Raw genomic sequence first — 23,416 nt, 5'->3', positions numbered from 1 at the left:
TGCAGTGAGAACACACTTGTACTACTTAAAGTTATTACTTGTCATCTGTGATGCCTTTAGATTATATACATCTCATCTGCGGCCCTTCTTCTTTGACATAAAAGATTTTATTTATATCACCTCTGACCTAATAAAATTTCACCTTTAACCTTATGCACTTGACACCTCAGATAAGTTGCTCTTGATCTTTGACTCATTTTGTTTTAAGCTTGTTAAGTGTAATAGGTAGCTGTCTAGAAAGAAATCTTTTTTCTTTTTTTTTTTAAATTGCAATCTAGCCATAGGATTTCTTTGTTATTAATTGAGAAATCACAGAAGGAATTTAAATGTATCAGCATTACAGAAGGTAAGACTTAAGGAGATCCTTCAGACTTTGGAGGTTAAGTGTGTGTTGTATAATATGCTTTCATACAGTGAGGATTTTTTTTTAGTTGATTTGACTGTAAGCAAAAAGCTAGAAGCTGCATCACATAAGCACTGACACTGATTTCTGTGGGCTGGGTGCTCGTTGGATATAAAAAGAAATAATTACTCTAGATTTTGCTCTAATAACTGTAGGTTCTATAACATCTTCAGAGAAAATTTTCTTTCTGTTGTTCTGGAATTAAACATTGTGCAGTTGCTGACAGGTAGTATTGGACTTCAATTAAGAAGATGAATTCACTTGTAAAGGTGATTATGTGGTGAAACTTGAAAACGAAAGTTTTGTTATGAATAAAGGTACTAAAAACATGAAGTTATTTCTGAGATAGCATGACAGCTTTGTTTCATCTCCAACTTTTGGATTTTCCTTTTAGGAGGATTCATCATCATCAGTTTGAAACTGAAAAGAGTGTAGATTCCTCATAGAGTAAATTCTATTGCTTTTGAAAATCTGGTTATCATATCAAAGCACATTGAGCTCTGTTCACTTTTTTTTTGCTTTTTTTTAACTCCTCTTTTGTTCAGTCTCATATGAATATGCTTATTAGCATAGATGGCAAAGCTCTTCCAACAGGGTGGGTTTTGTCTTTCCTTTGCCACGTTTCAGAAATGTGCAATGCTGTCTTTGTCCCATGCCATTTCACTGGGATCTTCAGTGCATTACAGTGTCCTGTCTGTGTTCCCTCTCTATGGAGATTGTGCCTGCTGATGAAGTGCAGTTTTTCTTCCATCAAGCTTACAGCTTTACCTTCTTTCCAGGTTGCTATTTTCTGTGCTATTGATTTCCTGTCCCCTGCCTTAACATTCATATTGCTTTCAGTTCAGCAAAGCAGGTAAACGAAGCATGCCATTTGGTTTCAGTGTCACTGGAACTGATCAGTCAGCTTGAAGTTATGACTTCTTTTGCTGAATCAGAGCGGATGTGCTAAAAGGACTTCTCATATAGAGGCCACTGACGTGACCAAAGCAGTGCCCATGGAAATGCCCTAAGGCAGCATACACTGATCTCTGAGATCTCTACAGGGACTTTCTATGTTTTTCCTCTCACCTGCAGCTCTGGGGATGTTTTGGTTTTGTTCCTCCACTTTCTATTTTTTTTCTTGTTTGTCTGGTCTTCGTTTGCTTTGAGAATTATACATTATAATCCCAGCTTCCTTCTTTCAACTTGTCCTATCTCATACAGCATTTCAAATAGTGTTGAAGAAAGGGATGTGTGGAGTATAAACCATGTAATTCCATGCCATCTATGAATGCTTCTAGTCCATGAAAGGTACTCCTGAAAAAACATATGGAATGAGTACCTTGGCAGGAGAGGAAGTTGGTTAATATATATATAAAGTACGTACTCGTGTATTCCAAAAAAAGGTGGAGGAATATTAACAGCCCTTTGTTTGCAAATGTGAAGAATGTTTTTTTTAATCAGGGAAGGAAGCGGACTGTTCGGTCATAATCTAAATGAAATAACTTCTTAGGGATATAAATGAGAACACAATCTGGTGATGGAGAGAAGCAGTTCCTGTTGTCTGAAGATTGACAGTGTTAAAATGTGAGGATTTATAGAAAGACATGGTTGATTAAGGCCACCCACATTCCCTTTAAGAAAAAATCAGGTGGACAACCAGTAGCTCGATCTGTCATGTGGGTTGTCAAGTTGGCTGGGGTTGCAGTGCAAGCATTTCTGGTGCAAGCCTAGATTGTAGAGGGGTCTGATTTACAGTGTGCATAGCTGTGCTGGCAAGTTCCCCTGGTACAGATGCTATTACCCTGGCAGGATTGCTCTTTTGCCAGGATGTGGTGAGAGGCTGCCTGGAAAAGCAGAGCTGTGCTGCTACAAATTCTGTTCTAGCCTTGTAAGGTTTATGGCCTGTGCAGCACACAGGAGAAGCTGATGTTGTTAGGAATTGTAAGAAGTGTAGGAGTGGTGGATGCTTTCCTTTAAAAAGTCAAACCGCTTTCTCAAAATTCCGTGCTGTTTCCATTATTTTTTACTGAGGAAATTAAGAAGTATTTTATACTGAGGAAATAATTAAAACCGTGGCAATGTTTTCATATCTGATGTGTTCTCATTTTCTTCTTTATTTACAAGTTTTCTTGTTCAGAGAGTTGGTGATACCTGTGTTGTACTGCTTATCAGTTGTGACCATTGCTATGCAAGGAAGCAGTTTTGACTCAGAGCTCATGTTTTGTAACACTTAAATCATTTCTGCTAGATAGTTTGGTCAATATTCCTGTTTCTTTTACCCCCACAGACTACAGACACTGTTATAAATTCACTTTCTTGGCATCTGATTATAGTTATCCAGCTACCATTTACTATTTAACTTTCTCTTTTGTTTTATTTGAGAGGGTAAAATTATGCATAGCTGCAGTGCTTTGTGTTATGTTAAATGTAAGGCTGCTTGCACTGAACTGTTGGGGAGATTACAAAATGGATTTGTAATCACACATAGTAGAGAATAGCAGCAGGTGTGAGCTTTGAACAGCCCCATGCATGGGGTGCTGTTGCATTTAGCCCAGACAAGATATTTGCAAAGCTGCATTGATGGGAGTCCATCTGGTTTTTTCCTCTGCTTCTCAGTTTTTCTCTGCTCTATTTTGTTTCCTCTCTCAAGGAAGGGACGATTTTTAGAGGACTTTGTGTAGCACAGGAATAGAATTAAGCCAAGCATCTGTGGCCCATTTTTGTGGATGTTTCATACCTGTTGCCTACCTGGAATCATTTCAGCACAGGAACTGCTTGGCTTTGTCATTCTGCTGTGAATGCGCTGCTTGCAAGAAGTGGCCAAAAACCGTCCTGCAGTTGTGAAGTTTAATCCAAGATGCAGCTTGCAGAACATCTCTCAGCACTGTGTGGATCAATTATATTTTTTTGTAGTTTGTGCAGCAATAGCTTCCTACATTTAATATATTATAAAGTGGGGCTTTTCTTGGCCAAAATGTGATTAATTGTTTATTGGCTGTGTCTTTAACTGTTGTAGATCATGGCCAACATCTGCACCCTTCCTCCTTTTGGCTTTGATATCTCAAACGTTCACAGCCAGCAAGAGAAGCTACTGCTGGCAGGGCCGGCTGTACTCGTGTTTCCCCCTTTCTCATGCTTGCCCTTGCAGCCCCGTAACAATGTCAGTGCCTTCCAGCTTTTCTCCCCAGTCTGCAGTGGAAGAAACAGCTTTCCTTTGCCTTCTGCTCCTGCAGTTTGGAGTGATCAGTAGAAAAGGAAACGATATTAAAAATCACAAGGAATATCTGAACTACTATGCAGAATATTGTTTGCCATATATCTTTGTGGCAGGCCTGTCGGATCATTGAATTTATGGGCAAGCAAGGTGGCTGAAAGCACAGTCAGTATTTGCAGTGAAAACACTGTTTAGGTTGTACATGCTTAAAAATACAGTCCCTCACTGAGAAAATAAAAAAACCACTTCAAGGAGTGAATGAAGAAATACTTTGCATGAGAGGTCAGCCTTTGGTTTTGAATGTAGAATTAAAGGTTTTTAGTGCTCTGTGCTCACCTTCTGAAGTATATCCTTATGTAAAAGTTGACTGGATATTTAAAATAGTGATTTTGAGAAAATAATATTTCATTATCTGTTACTTCGTTTAATGTGTTTCGTCACATACAAAGTACTTGTTATAATTCTTACTAATGATAACAGGTAAATAATTTCATCATCTTGAATCTTCCCTGTATTTTGAGGTGTGTCATGGCTCGTGATTTTATAACATATTGGATCTGTAACTTAGCATTGAGCACTAATGGCGATTTGTGTTTCAGGCTGTCATTGCCTATAAGGTTGAAGACTGAATTCTACATTTGATACAGTCTACTTAGGCATCTGTTTTCCATATTAAATACTGTCCTAAGCTGTGAGGAAAAAATCGGAATACTGAGGAGTCTTGTTGAAGCATGTAATAAAATTGTGAACCAATATTCCTGTGGTAACATGATTTAGAATTGAACCTTAAAAATCTTTTCACAGTTTGGCAAGTACATCCTTTAAGTGGTAATATACAAGTGAGAAACTGTAATTCCTGACCTTGGTGATAAATATCAAAGGCCTTTTTTTAATTATATCCTGCCATTAGAGAATATTGCTTATTTTGAAACAAGATACTCTACGTGTATATCCAAAAGCCCACATATCTGGGTTTCAGCTGAGTTGCCTCTTGGTTTGCCTTGTATACCTACCAAATTCTTGGTGTGCTATTGACTTGTTAAAGAAAAGAAGTGGCAAAGTAGTAACATCGTTTGTGATGTGATCTAAGTTGCTGCAAGTATTTATGCTCTTCCTCACTGCTATTATTTTAATCTTGATAGGAAAGTAAAAACAAGCACTGGGAGATTCCGAAGATTGAGTTTCAATAAATAGCCAGTGTCAGATATTTTTCAAGTTGCCTTGGCCTGCAGAAATGGGTTAGGAAACTTAGAAGAATGCCTTTTCTTTCCAAACGTGGAGATTCAAGGCTGGAAAGAATACAACAATAATAAGAATAACCAGTCTTGGGGTATTCTGTCACTTCTGTTTCCGTCAGAAATGCAGAAAGGAACGGGTATGAAGAATAATAGAGAAAAAAAGCTCAGGTTTCAGGATGGTCCTCTTGGCTCAGTGTATTAAGTGAAAGACCAATAGCTGAAAGTGTTTTCTGCTTCCATGAATTGGGTAGCTTACGCAGAATTGCAGCATAGCTAGTGAAGTGCTGTATCGTGTGCTTTACGAGGTGGACTGTAGATTGGAAAGGTCAGGCCTTCACGTGGCCATTGCTGTACAGCAGGACCGAACTCAGCGCTGGTTTGTGGCAGCTCAGGTTCCTTCAGAGCTCGCAGAAACCAGCAGAAAGAGGTTGATATACAGCCTGATGATCCTGGCAGCTCCTGCCTGCGACTGACTGGCTTCCGAGGGGAAGATTTCCAGGGCCTTTTTTCCCTGGCTGCTCCTGCTATGTATTAGGAGGAATAAAGTGCTTCATGAAAGCTACTGTGGAGCGATATGCACTTGAGAACACAGGATCTTAACTTATGACTGCCCCACGGCAACAAATGCCAGGTTGTTGGGTTTTTTTCTCAGCTTGAGTGAATACAGATGCTTTTCTGCAGTGTTGTTCTTCCTATGAGATCTCGCCCCAGGCAGAATTCATAACAAGACAACGCTTTAAAGAGAAAAGGAAATGGAAATAAGTATTGGTGTTGCATTCAGTCCTAATTTTAGAATGAGGAAACTTTGTTAGGAATCATTTCTTTTGGCAGATCTTCCATCACAACTTAATAGTGCTGTTATAAATATTTCTGAAGTTCATATTTTGGTTTTTTTGCTGTTCTTCAAGATTTTACCACTGATTGAAATACTCCAACTTAAGATGGGTTTGTTAGAAAGTGTTTTTTGCATTCTCTGTTCGGTATCTCTTAGTGAAAACTACTGTGTGCTGCCATGTCTGAATATCTCAGTGGTGTTTCTGTGTTAATCTTGTCCTTGAGCTGTGAGCAGTTGTGTTGTTTGTTTTTTTTCTTGTAATGAACTATATTGTAATCTATTGATACTGGAATATTTCTCAAGTTTAGAGCTTACAAATTGTACTCAACTGTGTCACCTCAGCATTTCATGGATTCAGTACGCAGTTAACAGAGAATGCTGCAGTTACCTTTATTCTAGAGTCTGGAGAATTTAGTTGATATCAGATAATGTTGATGTAATCCTTGTGATACGGACATGTCACACAAGATAGAGACTTAATTTGGCTTATAGAGGAAATCTTGGTTAGAAGTGCTTTGTCAAATGAAACTATCAACTTCAAGATAGGAAGAAAACTGGGTAGTTGTCCCTGTTTCAGACAACTGAATGGGACAGAGCAATAACCAGCAAGAATGTGACTTCGTGGGCCACCTTCTGAGTTTTAGCTATACTGGTTTTGGCAACTCAGTTTCTCATAGAGTTGGTATTTGAGGTCTGTCTGTTGCATTTTGGAAAGTTTCAGGATTCTCAGTGAGCAGAAATGCAAATGGCTGAGACACAGAAAAAAGAGAGGAAAAGCAAAGACTCCTTTTGTAAATAACCTTATTTTATCATCTGCTGTGTTGAGGCTGCAGTTGTGCGTGCACATTTAACGTCATTTTTATCACCTTCTTTATAAATGAAGTAGTGATATTTGTACAGGAAGTTTTTTTTGATTGTTTTTAAAAGGTCTTCAGTGTCATGTTAAAAATACTAGAGGTCTGTGAAACTCAAGTTTAAAATGACATTCTTAAACGATGTCGTGCATATGCAGAATGCCATTAAATATCAAGTTGTTTCTATTAACCATCTTATGTTTCATATGCTTTCTCAGCTATAGACATTCTCCCCCTGTATACCCAGGGATTTTTTTTAAATAAGCTTCTATTGAGATGAATGCATGTAAATAACATTGCAGGGAGTATTTCTACTCTACTGCATTATGGAGCCATTGCCACACATGGATGCATAGAGGAATGTATACAGATGAATGTGAAGAAATATATCTACATTCAGTTCCTGTTCTCCTGTTTAGCAGCTGTACATTGAGCTTACCTGCTCTTTGTGGTATAGGTTCTGCCACTTTCATGGAAGTTAATACCTTGCTCTTCCATATAAATGATGCTAATTGTGCATATTAGAGCAGGAGAATCATAGAATCATAGAATCACCAAGGTTGGGAAAGACCTAAAAGATCATTCAGTCCAACCGTTCACCTATTCCCAATAGCTCCCACTAAACCATGTCCCTCAACACAACATCCAGGAGTTATCAGAATGAGAAATGGTGGCAGAAATCTGATGCTTAATGTCTATCACAGCTGTTGTAATCACAGCCAGGCTTTATTGTAATCTTGGGATTAAAAAAAGTGTTAATATTTTTCCTGGTTTAGTCCAATGTTCTGCAACACTCTTAAAAACGAAGCTTTTGAGAATCTGCACTACTAGAATTGAGGTTGCTGGTGTAGAAACTGAGAAACCACAATGAAAGCAACATTTTTTGGTAGGTAAGAATACAGATCTTAATAAAGGCTTTCACTAGAGAATTGCCTTCACTTAATGCTTTGCATTTACAACAGCCTGAGTCTCCAGGTTTGCTACTATGAGGTTTGCTAGTATCTGAGGGTGTGGAGTAATTCTCTATATAAGATGCTCAGCATAGTGCAGAATCAGGTCAGTAATGCGTCTTCACTGTCATGAAACAAACCCCAGATTGCATCTGTGGAGAAGGTAAATTAGTCTTAATGCGTTCAGCGTTGACTTGTATAGTAATAATTGTAAAAAATTTAAAAAGGCTTTCAGAAGAAGTGAATGGATTACTGTGCATTGCCTTTATTGGAAATGAGGGGAAAAAAACCTGAAATTTGGTGATGAAATTGTTGCTTAAATCACTCAGGAGATGAAATAAGCTTGCTGTTTAGGCTGCGTGTGGTTAGTCTCACTTTGACACACTTAGAGCAATCACTTTTTTTTGGTATGTTAACCTCTCTAACCAATGGTTGTGTGAGTGAAATTACTTAAGAACTTCATTATTTGAAGGATCAGACAGAGTTCTTCAGCATGGCTCACTGGATTAAAAGGCTTTGGGTTTTGGGTTCTGGTGTTTTGGTTGTTTTGTTTTGTTTTTCAGATAACTGTTAGGAGCTTATAATCCATAGGATTAGACGTTTCTGCACTGCGTGATGTTGGCAGCAGCCATCTTCCCAGACCCCAGCAGTCACTGCATCCTGAGCTTTTAGCTATTGTTTCACACCTGGGCGGTGATCTGCCTGCAGTGATGTTCCTGCTCTTTGATCTGTGCGTTCAGAAAGTGATGGTTTTGTGACACAAGATGTTAATACTCTTGAATGACTTGAATGAGCTTAACTATGAAGTCTGATATTAATCCTAACTGCCACACTTGAAAGCTGAGAAGTCTGAGAAATATCCTTGTGTGAGTGCTTGAGTTCACGTGAACGAAACAGTTTGTAGCCATCCTTCATGCCATTGACAGCTGGACCTGTTCTGGCCCCCACAGGCTGACAAATGAATGTGCTTGTTGAACCCTTAAGTCTTCTGTTAAGCCCCAGAGCAGACTGGGGAAAAGAGCTGAGTGTCTGCAGAAGGGACGTCGTTCTTTGTCTCTCTCCCCATTGCTACCTGTCCAAAGCTGGGAGGTGGCTTTGCTGTTGCCCTCATGTAGCATGAGGATGGTGGGTTGACTGCACCTGAATGAGGATGATGTGCCCCATATCTAACATGGTGTCCATTTCAAAGGGCACTTACTTCCTTTTGCTCTTACTGTCCCTTTGAAGGATACAGCACATAGTTTGGAAGTCTAACGAAAGTAAAAAATAAAAAATAAAAAAAATTTAAAAATTGTTGAATAAGGATGTAGGACATTTATTCAAATAGTAGTCCTTAATTTATTTATTTATTTATTTATTTTTTAGCCCCTGATACTTTTTCTCAGTTTCTCATATCACTCATAGGATGTGATGTATGTAAACTAATGGGAAATAGCAATACAAAGGGATGCTAGTTTAGGGGTGTATGTATCAATCCAATCAGATAATCCTTATTAAAGTAAGGGAGCACCCTCTGGATGCCTACAGCTAAGTACCCTGAAGATTGATATCTTGCTCTGAGAAGGGAGTCCTTTGTTTTCTTAACACTGAAAAACTTGAAGCCATTGATTTCCTATGGAGTTTGAGCCTTATGACAAAAGAAAATAAAGGGAAGAGCCAGTGACTGCTATTTGAGTAGATGCTGAGGGGTGCCTCTCTGTGAGGAGACAAAAATGAGTTGGGATTTCATAGCCAGCACAGGGCCGGTTCATGCTGTGTGCTGCTCTGAATTGGTTACGAACTGAGCCGTTGGATGCTGGTGTGTTTTACTCTTGTTCTACTGAATCATGCACTAAGGGAACAGGCAGCCTTCTGAAGTACCTTAAGAGTGTTTTTCTTTAAGGACTTCCTAAAATTTAATTAATACTATTAGTGGGGAGGCAATATTTGATCTGAGTACTGGGAAGCATGCTTGTGGAAGCTGCTCAGCTTGCTGTCACGTACAACTATAACAGTTTCAGTTCACTAAAACAATATTTTGGGGAAGAACACTCACATATGCTGGGAGCCATGCAGTGTAGCCAAGTTAAAGGCACTGGCATTTTCGGAAATTGCTTAGATTTTTGTGTTTGATTTCTTATGTGTGATATTAATTCAGCGTTCACTTCACATTGGTATGATTTAGGATAGGAATTTCTATTACTGTTTTGACCAAGTATGTATATTGCTAGGTTATATCATATTCTAATGCTTTACAAATACCAACTGGTCTTCTTGCAGGAAGTTTCACCAAGATTTATTTTGTTTTCAAGAGGCATAATATCTTCCTGAGTCCCTGAAAGAATGAACGAGAGAAACTACAGCTTTTCTGCAAAATATTGTTTTTAGATTTGTTACACTTCACCTTTTTCATAGAATTTGAAGAATATGTAATAAATAAAGAGGAATAACAGCTTCTCATTGTGGCACTAATCATTTTAGCAGATAAATCATCCTAATAAGCAGTGGTGAATTATACTTCATAATGCGTTCGGTATTCTATTAGAAAACAAATGTAAGCCTTCCTATATTAAAAATGTAGCAAGTGTTCTCTAAAAACTGGCATTAAACTACTTTCTTACTTTTATTTGTGAAAATGAAGCTGATATAAATTGTGGCTTGAGAAAACTGAGCAAAAACTGTGCAGCAGGCATTCCCATGTTCCTTCTTGGGGTTGCATGTCTGTGCAAAGTATGGACAGCTTTGAGGGAATGACCTTCTAAGTTATTCACCTCTAAACGATAAATATTTATTTTAAATGCGTGTTTAGAACTGCACTGTGGTTGATCTAGTATGGGAGGAAACAGTTCTTTTTAATAACATCTTTAAAAGCTTAAAACAGAATGTGTACTTAAGATCACTTGCTGTGATGACAGACTTCTCTTGAATGGCATTAAGTAAAACCTGGACTGCAATTAAAACTTCTATGGACAACTGAGTTTTTACCTATACTTTAAGTCCATTAATGAGGGGAAAAGTAATGTTGTTTCATTTAGTGCAGTGAATTACACTGCTAGAGCTGGGTTTTGGTTTCATGTAGCTGTAAAAGGCAAGAAGGAAGGAAAGGCACATTGACTGGGAGTTCACATGTTAAGTAACTGTTTCTTGAGCACGAGGGACAACATTTATTCTCCTACACCACTTCTAATAATTGTTCAGTTTCTCATTATAATAGCCATGATGTCTCTGGTGTGAGATAATCTGTTTCCTGGAAGTTGAATCCTTTGTGTTTTCTGAACTGTGTTATAGGAAAGGAGCAAAAGAAGTAGTATAGAGAAAAGGAGGAGTTCCAGCACTGAGGCACACAAGCTGCTGGAGGGGAAAAAATAATTAAAAAAATGATACTCCATTCTAACCCACAACAATGAGTGTTCTTGGAAACCTTTTAGATATCTAACATCTTCATCTGGTCCTCAGTTGTCTAATTGTGTGTCAGAATGCACGTTAGTGTTTTAGTAATTAGCACGTGGCATCTTGTCTCTTACTGTTTGCAGGACAAATTGTTTTAGCTATCTAAAACCTTTAGTGATCTCTGAAGCATGTGGGACTTTTCCTAGCAACGGAGATTTTTCCTTTGAATGATAGCTTCATGTTCACTTTGCCTGTTACTTTCCCTTTTCAGTAAGTGAGGGGCACTTTCAGTTAACTGATAGTTACAACTTCAATCATAATGTAAAATACATAGGTTGCTCCAGTACTAACGTCTCCCATTTATTTGATGGAAACTTCAACAGAGCACAATAACAGTATTTGATAAAGCAAATTCACAGCTACAAAATACTAATTTTCAGCATAGGCACCACCATGTTTTTTGTGGTTAGCTACTAATTTTCTCAAGTGTATTTACTCATGTTATTTTTCTACAGTATAAATAGAGGGAATGCAGCTAATATTTAAACTAACATTTATTTGAAAATTTTTATTTGTTTTTCTTAGCATTTTTAAGATGTTTTCCACTGTAGTTTTCTGGGAAGATAATCTGCAGGCTGCTCGATACGCAGGAGAGATGAAACATTATTTCCTTATTTTCTGCAGGAGCACCTGTCACTAAAAAAGTACATTGTGGATATCGTGGTTGAGACTTCTGTTCCTGTGGAGCCATTGAAAGACGGAGAGGAGAAGCAAAAAACTAAAAAGAAAGCCAAAAAGTTAAAAGCACGGATGAACTCCAGGTAGTAAAGCTTTGTTTCTTTGGGGTTGGTTTTGGTTTGTTTGCTTGCTTTTAAATTTTGTTCTGAACTTTACTTTTTGTCCTTTGCTATCAGTGCCACGGAAGGCTGAAACGAAATTTAAATTATTTGCTTTGAGTGTGTCCTGAAAATAATACTGATGAGCCTAATTTATGGCCACTTTCTCTGATTGAGAAGGAAAACTGAATATCGATCTGGAGCCCTTTGGTTTCACCTGTTAAGAGCTTTTCTCATAATTGGATGCCAGTGCCCTGCCAAAACTGTAGCCTCTTCTAGCATACAATAGCATGTTTAAATTTGTGTAAACCTTGCCTATTTTTCTTTCGGGCTATTGATTTTTAAATGAAGTATCAAAGAAAATCAATAGTAATCAACAAATAGAAGTCAGCCTGCTGTGGTGTCAAATCTCCTGACTAAATTTAATCATTTTTTTTTTTGTTGCCTGTCACAACAAGAAGAAAGATTAAAATATCTCAGAATGGAAAGGGAGTTGTTAAAGTTGCAATTTGTTATTAGCTGAAAAGGTGACATCTCCAAATGGGTGAGATGTGCAGGATGGCATTATAGCGTGTACTGCAGCGTCAGACTTCATAGCTGAACAGATCCTGGCTGAAGCTCCTACTTAATGTTATAATGTATTTTTACATTTATCTCTGAAAAATACTCAGATGGTGAAATTGTTTCTTTGTCATGTTTTTAATTAAAGAAGGGCTGCAGATTAGAGGAAAAACAGCTGGCTACATTTTTACATCCACAGTGAAAGTGAGACTTTGTATTAGCTTGTAACTGTTAATAATAATAATAATAATGGCACATTAGTCTTCAAAAAGACAATTTTATATTTTTTAATCATTTCTTCTTGTTCTGTGGATGAGCAAATCCACTGTCTGAACGTTACATGGGAGGACACTGATGGAATTGGGTAACCTACTCTCACAAGCTTCTGATTGGTCAGGATGGATTTTCATTCATGTTACCTGTTGAATTAATGCAGTTACTGAGTCTGATTTTAATCCTGTCTCAGGAGCTCCTTCTGCCAAATTTAGTCTGAGGTTTGTTAAGAGCTAAGGGTAAATTATATTAAATAATGACTTGTCGTTGGCACTAATTGGTGAAAAGGTTTTTCAGAACGTTTTGAATTCTGGTGTTTCAGACTGCTGGGTGAGTCAGCAAAGCCATCACCGGGAATTCTAATGAAAGCAGACTGATGGGAGCATCATTTCACAGAAGTGATACACTAATGAAAAATGGTGGAAGTTTCAAAATCTAGGAGGAGTAGAATTGAAAAGACACGAAATGCACACTTAAGATTGTTTTTAATTGAGTTACAAGGGGAAAAAAGAAAGTGATTACACATTTTGTTGAGATTGCTGTCCATGAAGGTAACAGAAGCTAAATCCACAATTTCACTTGAAACTTTTGGTGTTAACCCGAAAGGCTTGCTAATAAGGTTGTGCAGTGATAGAAAGAAACAAAGGTTGTTCTGGGGAATTTCAAACAAAAAGCTGATGAGGGGAAAAAAAATGCCATTTAGGAGGTGAATTGTAGCCATGCATAACTTGGCTGCCTTCTACAGTTGAGTGATAGGTGTGGTAAGGGCAGCTGGTGCCTGGACATCCCAAATTGTAGGCTTATTAATGGGGAGGTTTTCCATAAAAAGAGAATGATAGAGGATTATGGTATGTTACCTTGCACTGGTGCAGCCTCACTTCAAGCACAGTGTGCAGTTTTGGACACCACGATACGAGAACATGAAACTAACAGTGGGTATCCAAAGGAAGGCTATGGAGATGGTGAAGGACATGGGGGAGGAGGTGAGGAGTGATGGAGATCCCAGTTTGCTCAGCCCAGAGCAGAGGTCTGAGGGAATGGCATGGAGCTGTGTCAGGGCAGGGCCAGGTGGGGGTTAGGGAAAGGCTTTGCCCTAGAGGTTGGAGGGCATGGAACAGGCTGTCCAGGGCAGTGGGCACAGCCCCAGGCTGCCAGGGTTTTAGATGTACAGCTGGAATTTTGGATGATCCTGTGGTGGAGACAGGAGTTGAACTCAGTGATCTCTGTGGGTGCATGCTGTCTTGGCATTTTCTGTGATCGCTAAAGTGATCAAAGTAACAATCTCAAAATTATGATATGAAATGCTGAGTGAAATATTTCAGCTCTGTCTGCTGTGTTTCTTCCCAGCAATCTGGACAGTGATTGGGAGTTGCACATAGTTGGGAGTTACAGCACAAACTCAGCTCAGAACTGGAAGCCTGTAGTAATCAATTTATTGGGAGCAGTTATCCATAAAGCTGTGTTTTAACACATATTTGCAACTGTCCCTCTTCTCTGAAATATAAGAAATAATGGTACTAAACTCTGCTCTATCTGAAGACTTGAAATTACACATTTCATACATTCATTTTAGATTCTAGGAAGCTGTGATATTTTAAAGGGAAAGAAATAAGTAACTGCATTAAAATAGGTTCCTGCTGCTCTCCTGAGCTCCTCGCTCCTAAATCAATGTAACAATATGAAAGCTACGAGGGGCAAAGGTGAATGAGGGGACAAATTGTGATCAGTGGGTTATTAGATATGTTGAGAAGTTTTGTTAGTCTTATTAATAATATTTATAACCCTTCGCTGTTAAACTGGTGCTGTAGTAACACGTGATATATGGCTAAATAAATTATCTCTGTTTCACACACGCGTGCTGCTGTGAGAACGCTGCAGTGCCCACGTGGCAAACAGGCCTGATGAAAGCTAACATCCAGCAACAGAGCTGTAGTTACCAAGGAGGAAGCACACACAGTAGGGATGTGCTTTGCAATGGGTTGAAGGCGCTCCAGTCATGTTCATTTGGTAATAGATATTTCGGGTGATCATTCATGTTTGACTGACTCATCTGTACGAAACTCAAAGCTAAAATATGTTGTTTCTGGCTAAGAGACAGGGAAGAAGGCAAAAGGTTAATAAGGGAATCTCACCTTCATGTTTAATACTAAATTCAGTTGTGATTAATAGCTTTATTAATGATCCACAAATCAGAACTAGTTCTGATGTAACAGTATTTGTATGTGACACAAGTTGTTTTGGTTAAGCAAGCTGAGGGAAAATCTTTGAAAAATGTGATCCACTTGGGTGAAGAAAAAGCAGAGAAATGTGGAGTAGATGCATTTGAGAGAAATACTAAAACTTCCAGGCTTTAAACAAGATATCTAAACACTAGAAAGAGAAGGAGTGTTATTTACAGGTTAGTAAAGACCTTTAACGGTTGTATTTACAATCACAATCAAAATCTCACTTTGTTGTTACATTGATTTTATTTTCAGTAACTTAGGACATTCTAGCTCAGAGGACCTTGGGTAGAACGCAGGAAAAGATTACAGGAGTAATAATTAAAAAAAGCTGTCATGAAGAGAAGTTTAAAAGAATGGGGTTGTTTAGGAAGCTGTGAGAAAAGACCTATTAAGATAGTAAATGAAGTAATAAGGTAGTAATTAAGGCTTTGGAATTTGTAGGAATTAAAGCTTTACTGGATTGTTTTTTGCAGCGCAGCAGTAAAACACATTTCCTATTGGAATCCATTATCAAAATCTTACACTTGAGGAATGAACAGCAGGGCATCTGTAAAAACAGAAGTACAAAATATCAGCAGTCAGTGTGCAGAAGCTTTGGAAATCAACACAAAACACTATGGGTGGAAGTTGCCCTGAGATGAATGTTTTCTATTTCTGTCTTGAGGGACTTCTGGCACCTTCCTTTGGGGCTTCCTATAGGCACTATTGATAGAGACAAATCATGTATTTAATCAGGGGTTCATCCAGCATGCTCAAAGTTGAGCACTTGTGAATAGCTTTCCAGCCATGAGCGGGGCGGTAGTTGTTCATCTGAGAGCAGAACGCCAAGGGAATGGAACAGCGCATCTCCATGAAGTCCCTGTTGGTCTGTGTTGCATCTTTGAGGTCTTCCTTTAGGAGGTGAGAGAGCAACTTTAACAGACCGTGTATTTTTTAACAGCCAGATGATTTTGCTGTCTGCTGAATGTTTCTTCACAGCGCTCTGTCTCTGAGGATGTAATTTTTCTGTGGCCCTGGAGTGCGTGGTTTGGCTTTCCTTTGGGTACAGCCAAATGTTAGAAAATCTGGCAGGGCTACCTGTGCAAATCCAGTGCTGGTTGATGAGCTAGAGATAATTTTCACCTGCTAGCTTAGACTGGTTGCAATCAGAACAAGGGGTGAAAAAGCAGTCTTGTCTCTGTCTCCCTGCTCCTTGGTGTATGGCCAGTATGAATACTTTCAAGCATCTAAATAGGTATGTGTTTACAGCTCCTATTTTTGTTTCCAACAGCTGTTAGTGTTTACGTTCTGTGCTGTAAGCTTAGCAGGATTCACAGTGTCACAAAATAGTTATTAGTTTCATTAAAAATACTCCTGTGTCTGTAGATGAACAAAATACTTACATTATGTCTGCTGTACTCTTACCATATGCACCACCTGTCTAAATTACTAATGATTGCATCGAGTGGGGTAATTTTACAGTGAGATATGCTTCTACAGTTCTTTTTCTATTATCATATACATTGCTTGTAACATTTGTCACTGTTTTGAAAGTCAATTAAATCCACCACTTGTGTACTGATGTTACACTAAAATGATAATAATAATAAAGAAGTAACAGTGGCCAGTAGTTAAACATCTGAATGGATTATGACAATGCAGAGTTGTCAAAAATGGCATAACTATGAAACAGAAAAAAATGGAAAGGTTAGAATTATCTTGCTGGTATTGCATAATGCATGCTTAAGGCAACAATTGATAAATGATTACTATTTTTTCCTCCAGGGCAAAGGAATATGAGAGTTTGATGGAAGCAAAAAATACCATCTCTGATTCCCCGTTTAAAGCCAAGTAAGCATTTAATTTTTATGTATATATATATATATTTAGAATTTTTTCTTTCTGTAGCAGAAATGCTTCTGAAATTTCCAGTGGAGCAGGTGTGGTAAGGCTCCTGCTCAGTGCAGGGCATACTGTCATCTTGAATTACAGATCAGTTCCTAATACAAAAGGCCAGACCTTACAAATGCCTTTGTTTCTGAAATCATTGTATCTCTTAAACCACGTAAGATGAAATAAAAAGAGAATGTAAGCTTATCTGTTTCTTACCTGGGAGCAAGAAGGTTCCTTCAAGATTGACTGTGAAAATTCTGGACCTAAAGGACTGAAAAGTGTATGTGTTGCTTCCCTTTGATCAGAAATAAAGGTTCATAGAGGGAAGCCACACACATTTTAATGCACAGATGTCTTAATCTGGCATTGAGCTTTGTAAAGAGTGCCCTTTTATTGCCTAGGTCAAGGCACAGATGAAAGCAGTGGATGGTAAGATTAAAACAAGCAATTATCACTGATAAATTTTTCCTACTTTGTTTGAAACTGAAAATGAATCAGCTTTTTGTCTGCTCCCATTGAAACTGCTCATTGTATGATGTAAAATGTTTCAATTCTAAAATGTTTTTGACAGGATCTCTCACCAGAGGTTTTAAAGGAATCCATATAGCTGTAGCATAAGGGGGAATCAGTTAAAAAACAGAAGTGGAGTACGTGGCCAGTCCTTGCCAAATGGGATGGTACCAGTGGAGTACCACAGTTCTATGATGTTCAGCATAATCGCTTGTGATTTGCAGCTGAGGACAAGCAGTGAGGTGGCAAAGTTTTGACCACAATACAAAGATATTCAGAGCAGTAGGGGCAAGAGCTGATACACTGAATGATAATTTTTAAGAGAGACAGTGACAAAGCAGAAGAACAGCAGATAAGATTCAGTGTACACTAAGTGTTTCACAGATGTCAAGAGGAGGTATAAAGCAATGTTATCTTCACGCATGAACTAATGGGCTTTGAACTTACATAGGTGATAGATAGTTCCAAGAAAATAGCAGCTCAGGTGTAAGAGCACTAAGAGCAGCTAAAGCAAATCCTTTGTTAGAACTGTTTAGAAACAAACAAAAGCAGAAGAAAGAATGGCATTATGTACTGGTGTCTGGGTCATCTCTATCTTTTGAATGCTACGTGCATTTCTGGTTCTTCATCCAAAAAGGATGCTAGAATTGTTAAAGGTTCACAGAGGAAATTAAATAAGAATAAATAAAGGAAATTGCGTAATAACTTCTGGTATAACTTCTTACTGAGGACTAAGTAAGCTGATACTTCTGGAGAAAAATGTGTTGGTGGAAGGAAGTTGCACAGGAATTTTGTCACAGAGGTGTACAAGGTCATAAATAGTGTGGAAAAGATGGATGGTGATTGATCATGTGCTGTCCTCCCTAGAGCCAGAGTGAGGGAGCATGGAATGAAGATCAGTGATTCTTAGTGCTGTATGTAATGAGTTGGATGAAACTCACTGACAGAATTGTGCTAGAAGGTTATCTTGCATGCACGGTAGTTCAAGGAAATGAAATCCATCTCACAAGATTCCTAAGATAAACATGGCCAAGAAGAGGATTAATAGAGAGGATTTATGTTTGCTCCATTCTTAGTTTTCCTCAGGCATCCATTTACAGTTCGTTGTTAGGGTAGAGGGAGGTGGAATAGCACTCCTACAGGTGTTCTCTAGAAGTCTGTTGCAGGTCAGTCAAGAGACTGTTAATGTCTCAACAGTCAGATTCAAATTCCTTCATCCTAAAATTACGTCTGACTTTCCCAGTTGGAGATATTTATTTTCAGCTCTAACTTGTTCCAGGTACTGTATGTTTTATAGTTGCTTCCATCATTCATAAATTGCCGATACACTTGAAGGTAGCATTTTCTTTTTCTTTTAGAAGTTACTGTTGTTGGAGATGCTCAGATCCTTGCTGTTGGGCTTCCTGGGTTGTTTGCATAACTGTTCTGTGGGCAGCATCTTTCACATAGTCTTTTCAAGAGTTTGAAAACCTGCCACTGAATCTCAGTATGTATTTTGAAATAATAATAATCCATCACCGAGGTTTGACATAAGAAAATGAAACATCTCCACCAGATGGCACACCTGCATAAACACACTGGGGAAAAAGGTTCTGTTGGCTTTGTTTTTCAATTATCAGCACTTCAATTTTCAAGATTAATGTGATGGCAGATTAGGACTTCTAGATTTGTAGCTTCTGTGTTTTGCTTTTCTCTGCTACCAGAAAATAAAAAATTAGGGTCTAGCGGTCAGCAGAAATGTGGAGTGTTTAAGCAACTGAAAGTAGTGATGAGGTTTACTGTGTTAGTTCCTTTCTGATTGTCATCAGTGATGCACTTTGGTCAGTTGTCTCAACAGCAGTGCAGTCGAAATTCAAGCAGATGTGATGGTGTTTTTTTTAATGTTTTTGTTATCTTTGTTGTCTGACCCTGAATTTTTCAGTTTTAGTTTCTCTTACTGACATGCTACTGTACTCTCAGGCAGAATCTTCTGTTTCATCAAATTTCTTACTTCCTTCCTCTATTGCCTCCGCTCTTGGAGCAAAGCACCCTCATCTGCTTTCCTGGATGATCTCAGTGTGGTGGTGTAACGTGGGGTGGTTTTGAATACGATGATGGATCCTTGCTTTTTCTGCCTCTTAAGTTTTCTAATTATATCAGTCAGCAGATTGATTTATCTATTTTGAAACCGGTGTCACAATTATTCTGACCTAATCTGAAGAATCAGAACGATGGAATCTGAAATTTAGTGACAGCTAAGGACTTAATCTGCGTGTTGTACTCTGAGCACATATTCCCATGCAGTGATTTCTTGCAGCATTCTGCAACCATAGCATGTGTTGTGGTCATTTCTGTAGATGTTCATTTCTTTTTAAACTGGAGCTTGTGAATTACATGGCTAGATATATCCTGCTTCTGAATGGTAGCGAGGTAAAGGTAAGTGGGCAGCATCTTGCAGATTCTTAGCATCTTGATAATTCTGGCCTTGTTCTGAGTGTGTGGACCCTCTGAGGCTGGAGTTACGAGCTCTTTCAAAGTAATGATCCTAGGGAAGGTAGAGCAGAATCACCAGCAGATCCAGATGGTCCAAGCATTGGCTGCTGGTAGCACTATGTGCATCCAGGAGGGTAGTTTGAAGTGAACTCAAGTGGCCACTGTGTAGCTCGCTTTCATCACAAAGCTGGGACATCTTCTGCAGGCTTTGTGTGCAAAGCCAGTTATCTAGCAGATATTGCCATCTACATTTTCTTGTTGCTTTTGAAATTATTCACTTCTGCTGACCATCATGGCTCAGATATTTGCAGTCTTCATTCGAGTCAAGCGGGTAGCAGTGGGAACTCAGGTCTGAATTAACTTTGTAAGAAGAAATGAAGAACTATCTGTAAATTGACCAGAAGCCCAATTTATCACTACTGAAATCAGTTTACTTTATGCTGTACTTAATATAAAGTGGAATTATGATAGGATAGTTTATCTCTTTCTATAAAGGTTAGGATGAAAGGACAAGAAATTTTATGAGGCTTGAGTTTCAGCCCAGACTGTATCTGTTTACGTGGAGAAACAAATTTATGTAGGAAAAAATAATGGGGCTTTTCTTTTTAACAGACCAGTAGCAAAAAGATTTAGCTGAAACAAACAGTAGCAGATCTCCACTAAAACGTGACTGCATTGAGAGGCCAAGAAATGGTTAAACTGTTGTCTTTTTAGCTAGAATACAGCGTATTCCTATGAGCCAATATTAGCTGCTGCTGCACCTGGTTGAGAGAACACGAGTCCCTGCCAGTGCCAGGATTTGTAACAGGTATTCAGCACGAGCTCTTAGAACTGTAAAGTCAGTAGGAGAAGTCATGCCACAGAATGAAGGGCATAAAAACTGAGGATGCTAAATGTGTTACATCAAAACAAATGTTGGTGCATATTGCTTGTTTAGAAAGAAGGTTTGAGGTGGAAATATATTAATGAGCAGAGCATACTTTTTAACAGTGTAATGTGGAATTTGAGGGGGAAAAAAAAGCGTTTTTAAACGTTGAATTTAAAACAGGACACAACTGGTAGATTTGTTTATTCACTTAATAGAAGCAAATTTTACATTGAAATAATAAGACAACTTACATGCTTCCTTGCTTATGTCACATTTCTTTAACCCCCCTGCCTCCAGCTGTGTCTTCATAAACACTAAAACCATTTATGGAATGCAATTTCTTATCTGATTTCAGTTGTTAGTCATGTTGGCAGTTGTTAAAGAAGAAAGACAGAACCCAGAATTAGACTTTGGCAGGTAAAAAGCCTTTTTAGATCACCTTTCAGTTTAAGCCACCTTAATATTATGAGAGCGCTGATTTTTCCACTGCAGCTCACAGATGTGTCAGTAATTCTTGTTAGCTTCTGATTTGCAGGTTGGTAAAAATTCACTCAGGAAGCACTGATTCACGTGCTTTGTGAACCTTGATAATACAAATATCAAGAAGAGGATGGTGTTGATCTGGCTTTGATAGACATAGGATGTGTACCTTTTCCAGTTAGAGTGGGATTATCAGGGTGTCTCGGTGGTGTCCTGTTCTAGAAACAGTTTTAGAAATGGTTGAAACTGATGTTTGTTTATTGTTTTGGGTTTAGAATCTATCTAAAACAATGCCTCTTAATGTGGGGGCGAAAGGAAACCAATCCAAACAACGTGTTACTTGCTGGCTGTTTTGCTCTCTGAACAGTTCCTTAACAGAACGTTAAGCAAAGCAGTGTGTTCATTCCCAATTGGGAATAGCCAGTCTGCTGATGGCTGGCCTTCCTCATCTGTTATTAACCAGTTGGTCATCAGTGGCACTTGAGTCATTCTATCAAAATCACAGGACTTCTGTATCTGTGGTATTAATTTGGGCTCTCTGGGAGCTGATCTGAATGTGATTATTTCGTGTCCAGCCTGTGAAGTCACCTCTTAGAATGTGAGTTGATGATGGTTCTTTCTGTTTGGTGCCCATCACAGCAGTTTTTTTAAAGGGAAGGAAAAAGCTTTTGCAAAGTAAGAGTGCTGCTTGTGTTTGTTGGTAATCCAAAAGCTGGTGGTTCAGTGTTGAATCAGTCTGAGGGTGGAAAAGTTTCATTGTTGTCCTTTAATACATGCAGTAAAGCAATGAAAGATTGCCATATGTCAAGGGAATTATCAGAACTGCAGGAGAACTTTAAGTAAATAAATAAGTGATACACTGGTTTAATAGTTTAGCCACTCTCCTCTCATGCATGAAATTGATCTTTTTTCACTTCATTTTTTCCAGTTCTTTCTCAAACTGTAAAGTTGCAACTTCAGATAGTACTGAAATGAGAGTGGCTGTTAGAGAAAGGACTGCAAGATAAAAAGATGAGAGTCAGGAAGTGGGAAGTTTTTTCCTTTTGTGTCAGCAGTGGAAGGATGGGAATGTAATGTGAAGTTTGTTTTTGGAGAGGCTTAAAGCAAAATGTCTTTAATGACACAGTTCTTATTCATTTGTGTGCTCTATCAGCATGCTCACACGACAAAGGTACCGTGTAGGTTTTCTTGGAGTAGTAGGCTAGTTTCCAGGTAGGCCAATTATAAAATGCTACACCAAGGTAGTGATTACCAGGGAAAACAATCAAGTAATCTCTGAAACTGGAAGCATTTGTGCAAAATTCAGACAGCTGTGTAGGAATACAGGAAAGCTGAAGTATAAATAACACAGAATTCAGTTAGATTTTAAGCAGAGGTAAATACCAACTTTATGATTGTATGTCCAGTCGGTTTTCTTTTCAGAGAATTGCTGCATCAGCCTGATTGCAAGTCTGTTAATTCAGACAGTCATCCTTATAGCAGTTTTCAGGTAGCTTCCATTTCCAAAAGCAAAGATGTATGAAGCTGCTGCTTTAGGTATTTAGTATCTAGCTGTGTTGATTTGTAGCATGGTGTTTTCCACTACATCCTTAAGCAATTGGAATGTGCCAGGTGCGACGTGGAGTGTATTAATTTTACTGCAGCAGTAGCACAGAATAGTGCAGGGCTGTATGCTGCTCTCAGAGGATACAGCATAACGCTCTGTTTGGGGCAGGAACTTCCACAGACTTTCTCAGTTCTCTCCAGACATGGGCTGCAGGGGCAAGAATTGATGCTGTGTGTCCAGCTGGCATCTGACTGCCCTCAGCAGGAGTGTCCAGGAGGAATAAATGCTCTTCCTGTGCAGGAGCTGCCCAGAATCTGCTGCTCTGCCTCGCACAAAATCCTTCTGTACATACATTGAGAATGCAGCCAAGAAATCATGGGTTTGAATGTGGAAGTGCTGAAATATATTGATGTTACTATTTCAGGGATTTTTGTATGCAGATGAAATACAGCCTATAAACACTGGCAGCTGTTTATTCTTTAGTCTGCAAAATATATTAAATGGCTAGAAATATTTAGACCACACTAAAACCAAACCAACCTTTAATTTGTGCAATACATTTTTTCAATTTTATTTATACATTTGCTATATAAACCTTTAATTTGTCTGTCCCTCATTTTCTGATTTGTGGTGCAAAAGGACCAAATAATGTATTTGTATTTGCTGAACGCACCATTTATTGGAGTTTACATTATGGTATCCTTCCAATACCAATCAGTGCCTTATGTCCTCTTTGGTGTTTCTTCTGCGTTCTGAGTTATCTCCTTGTGAGCAATACTAAAATTTCAATTAGTGAGATGTAAATAACTTTAGATAAAAAGACATTTATGTCTTTTATTTAACCCAGTAAATTTTCCGTTATTTATTGTCCCCTGTATGACATGGTAAGCCTTGGAGGAATGCAAATTCTGGGATGGAATGAAGATTA

At 38.5% G+C, this 23,416-nt stretch overlaps 1 protein-coding gene across 3 annotated transcripts in view; it reads left to right on the top strand.

The window, feature by feature from the left end:
* Positions 1-23,416, top strand: part of SCAPER (S-phase cyclin A associated protein in the ER) — a 143,439-nt gene that overhangs the window by 50,483 nt on the left and 69,540 nt on the right. For all 3 annotated transcript variants that reach the window (XM_048955654.1, XM_048955655.1, XM_048955658.1), the window contains 2 exons: positions 11,530-11,666; positions 16,505-16,570. In XM_048955654.1, the coding sequence (XP_048811611.1) occupies positions 11,530-11,666; positions 16,505-16,570 (203 nt within the window). The remainder of the gene's footprint in view (positions 1-11,529; positions 11,667-16,504; positions 16,571-23,416) is intronic.

Source organism: Lagopus muta, chromosome 10 (genome assembly GCF_023343835.1).
Source record: "Lagopus muta isolate bLagMut1 chromosome 10, bLagMut1 primary, whole genome shotgun sequence".
Taxonomy (NCBI): domain Eukaryota; kingdom Metazoa; phylum Chordata; class Aves; order Galliformes; family Phasianidae; genus Lagopus; species Lagopus muta.
Note: the sequence above shows the minus strand (reverse complement) of the source record. Positions and strands in the feature narration are given on the sequence as shown.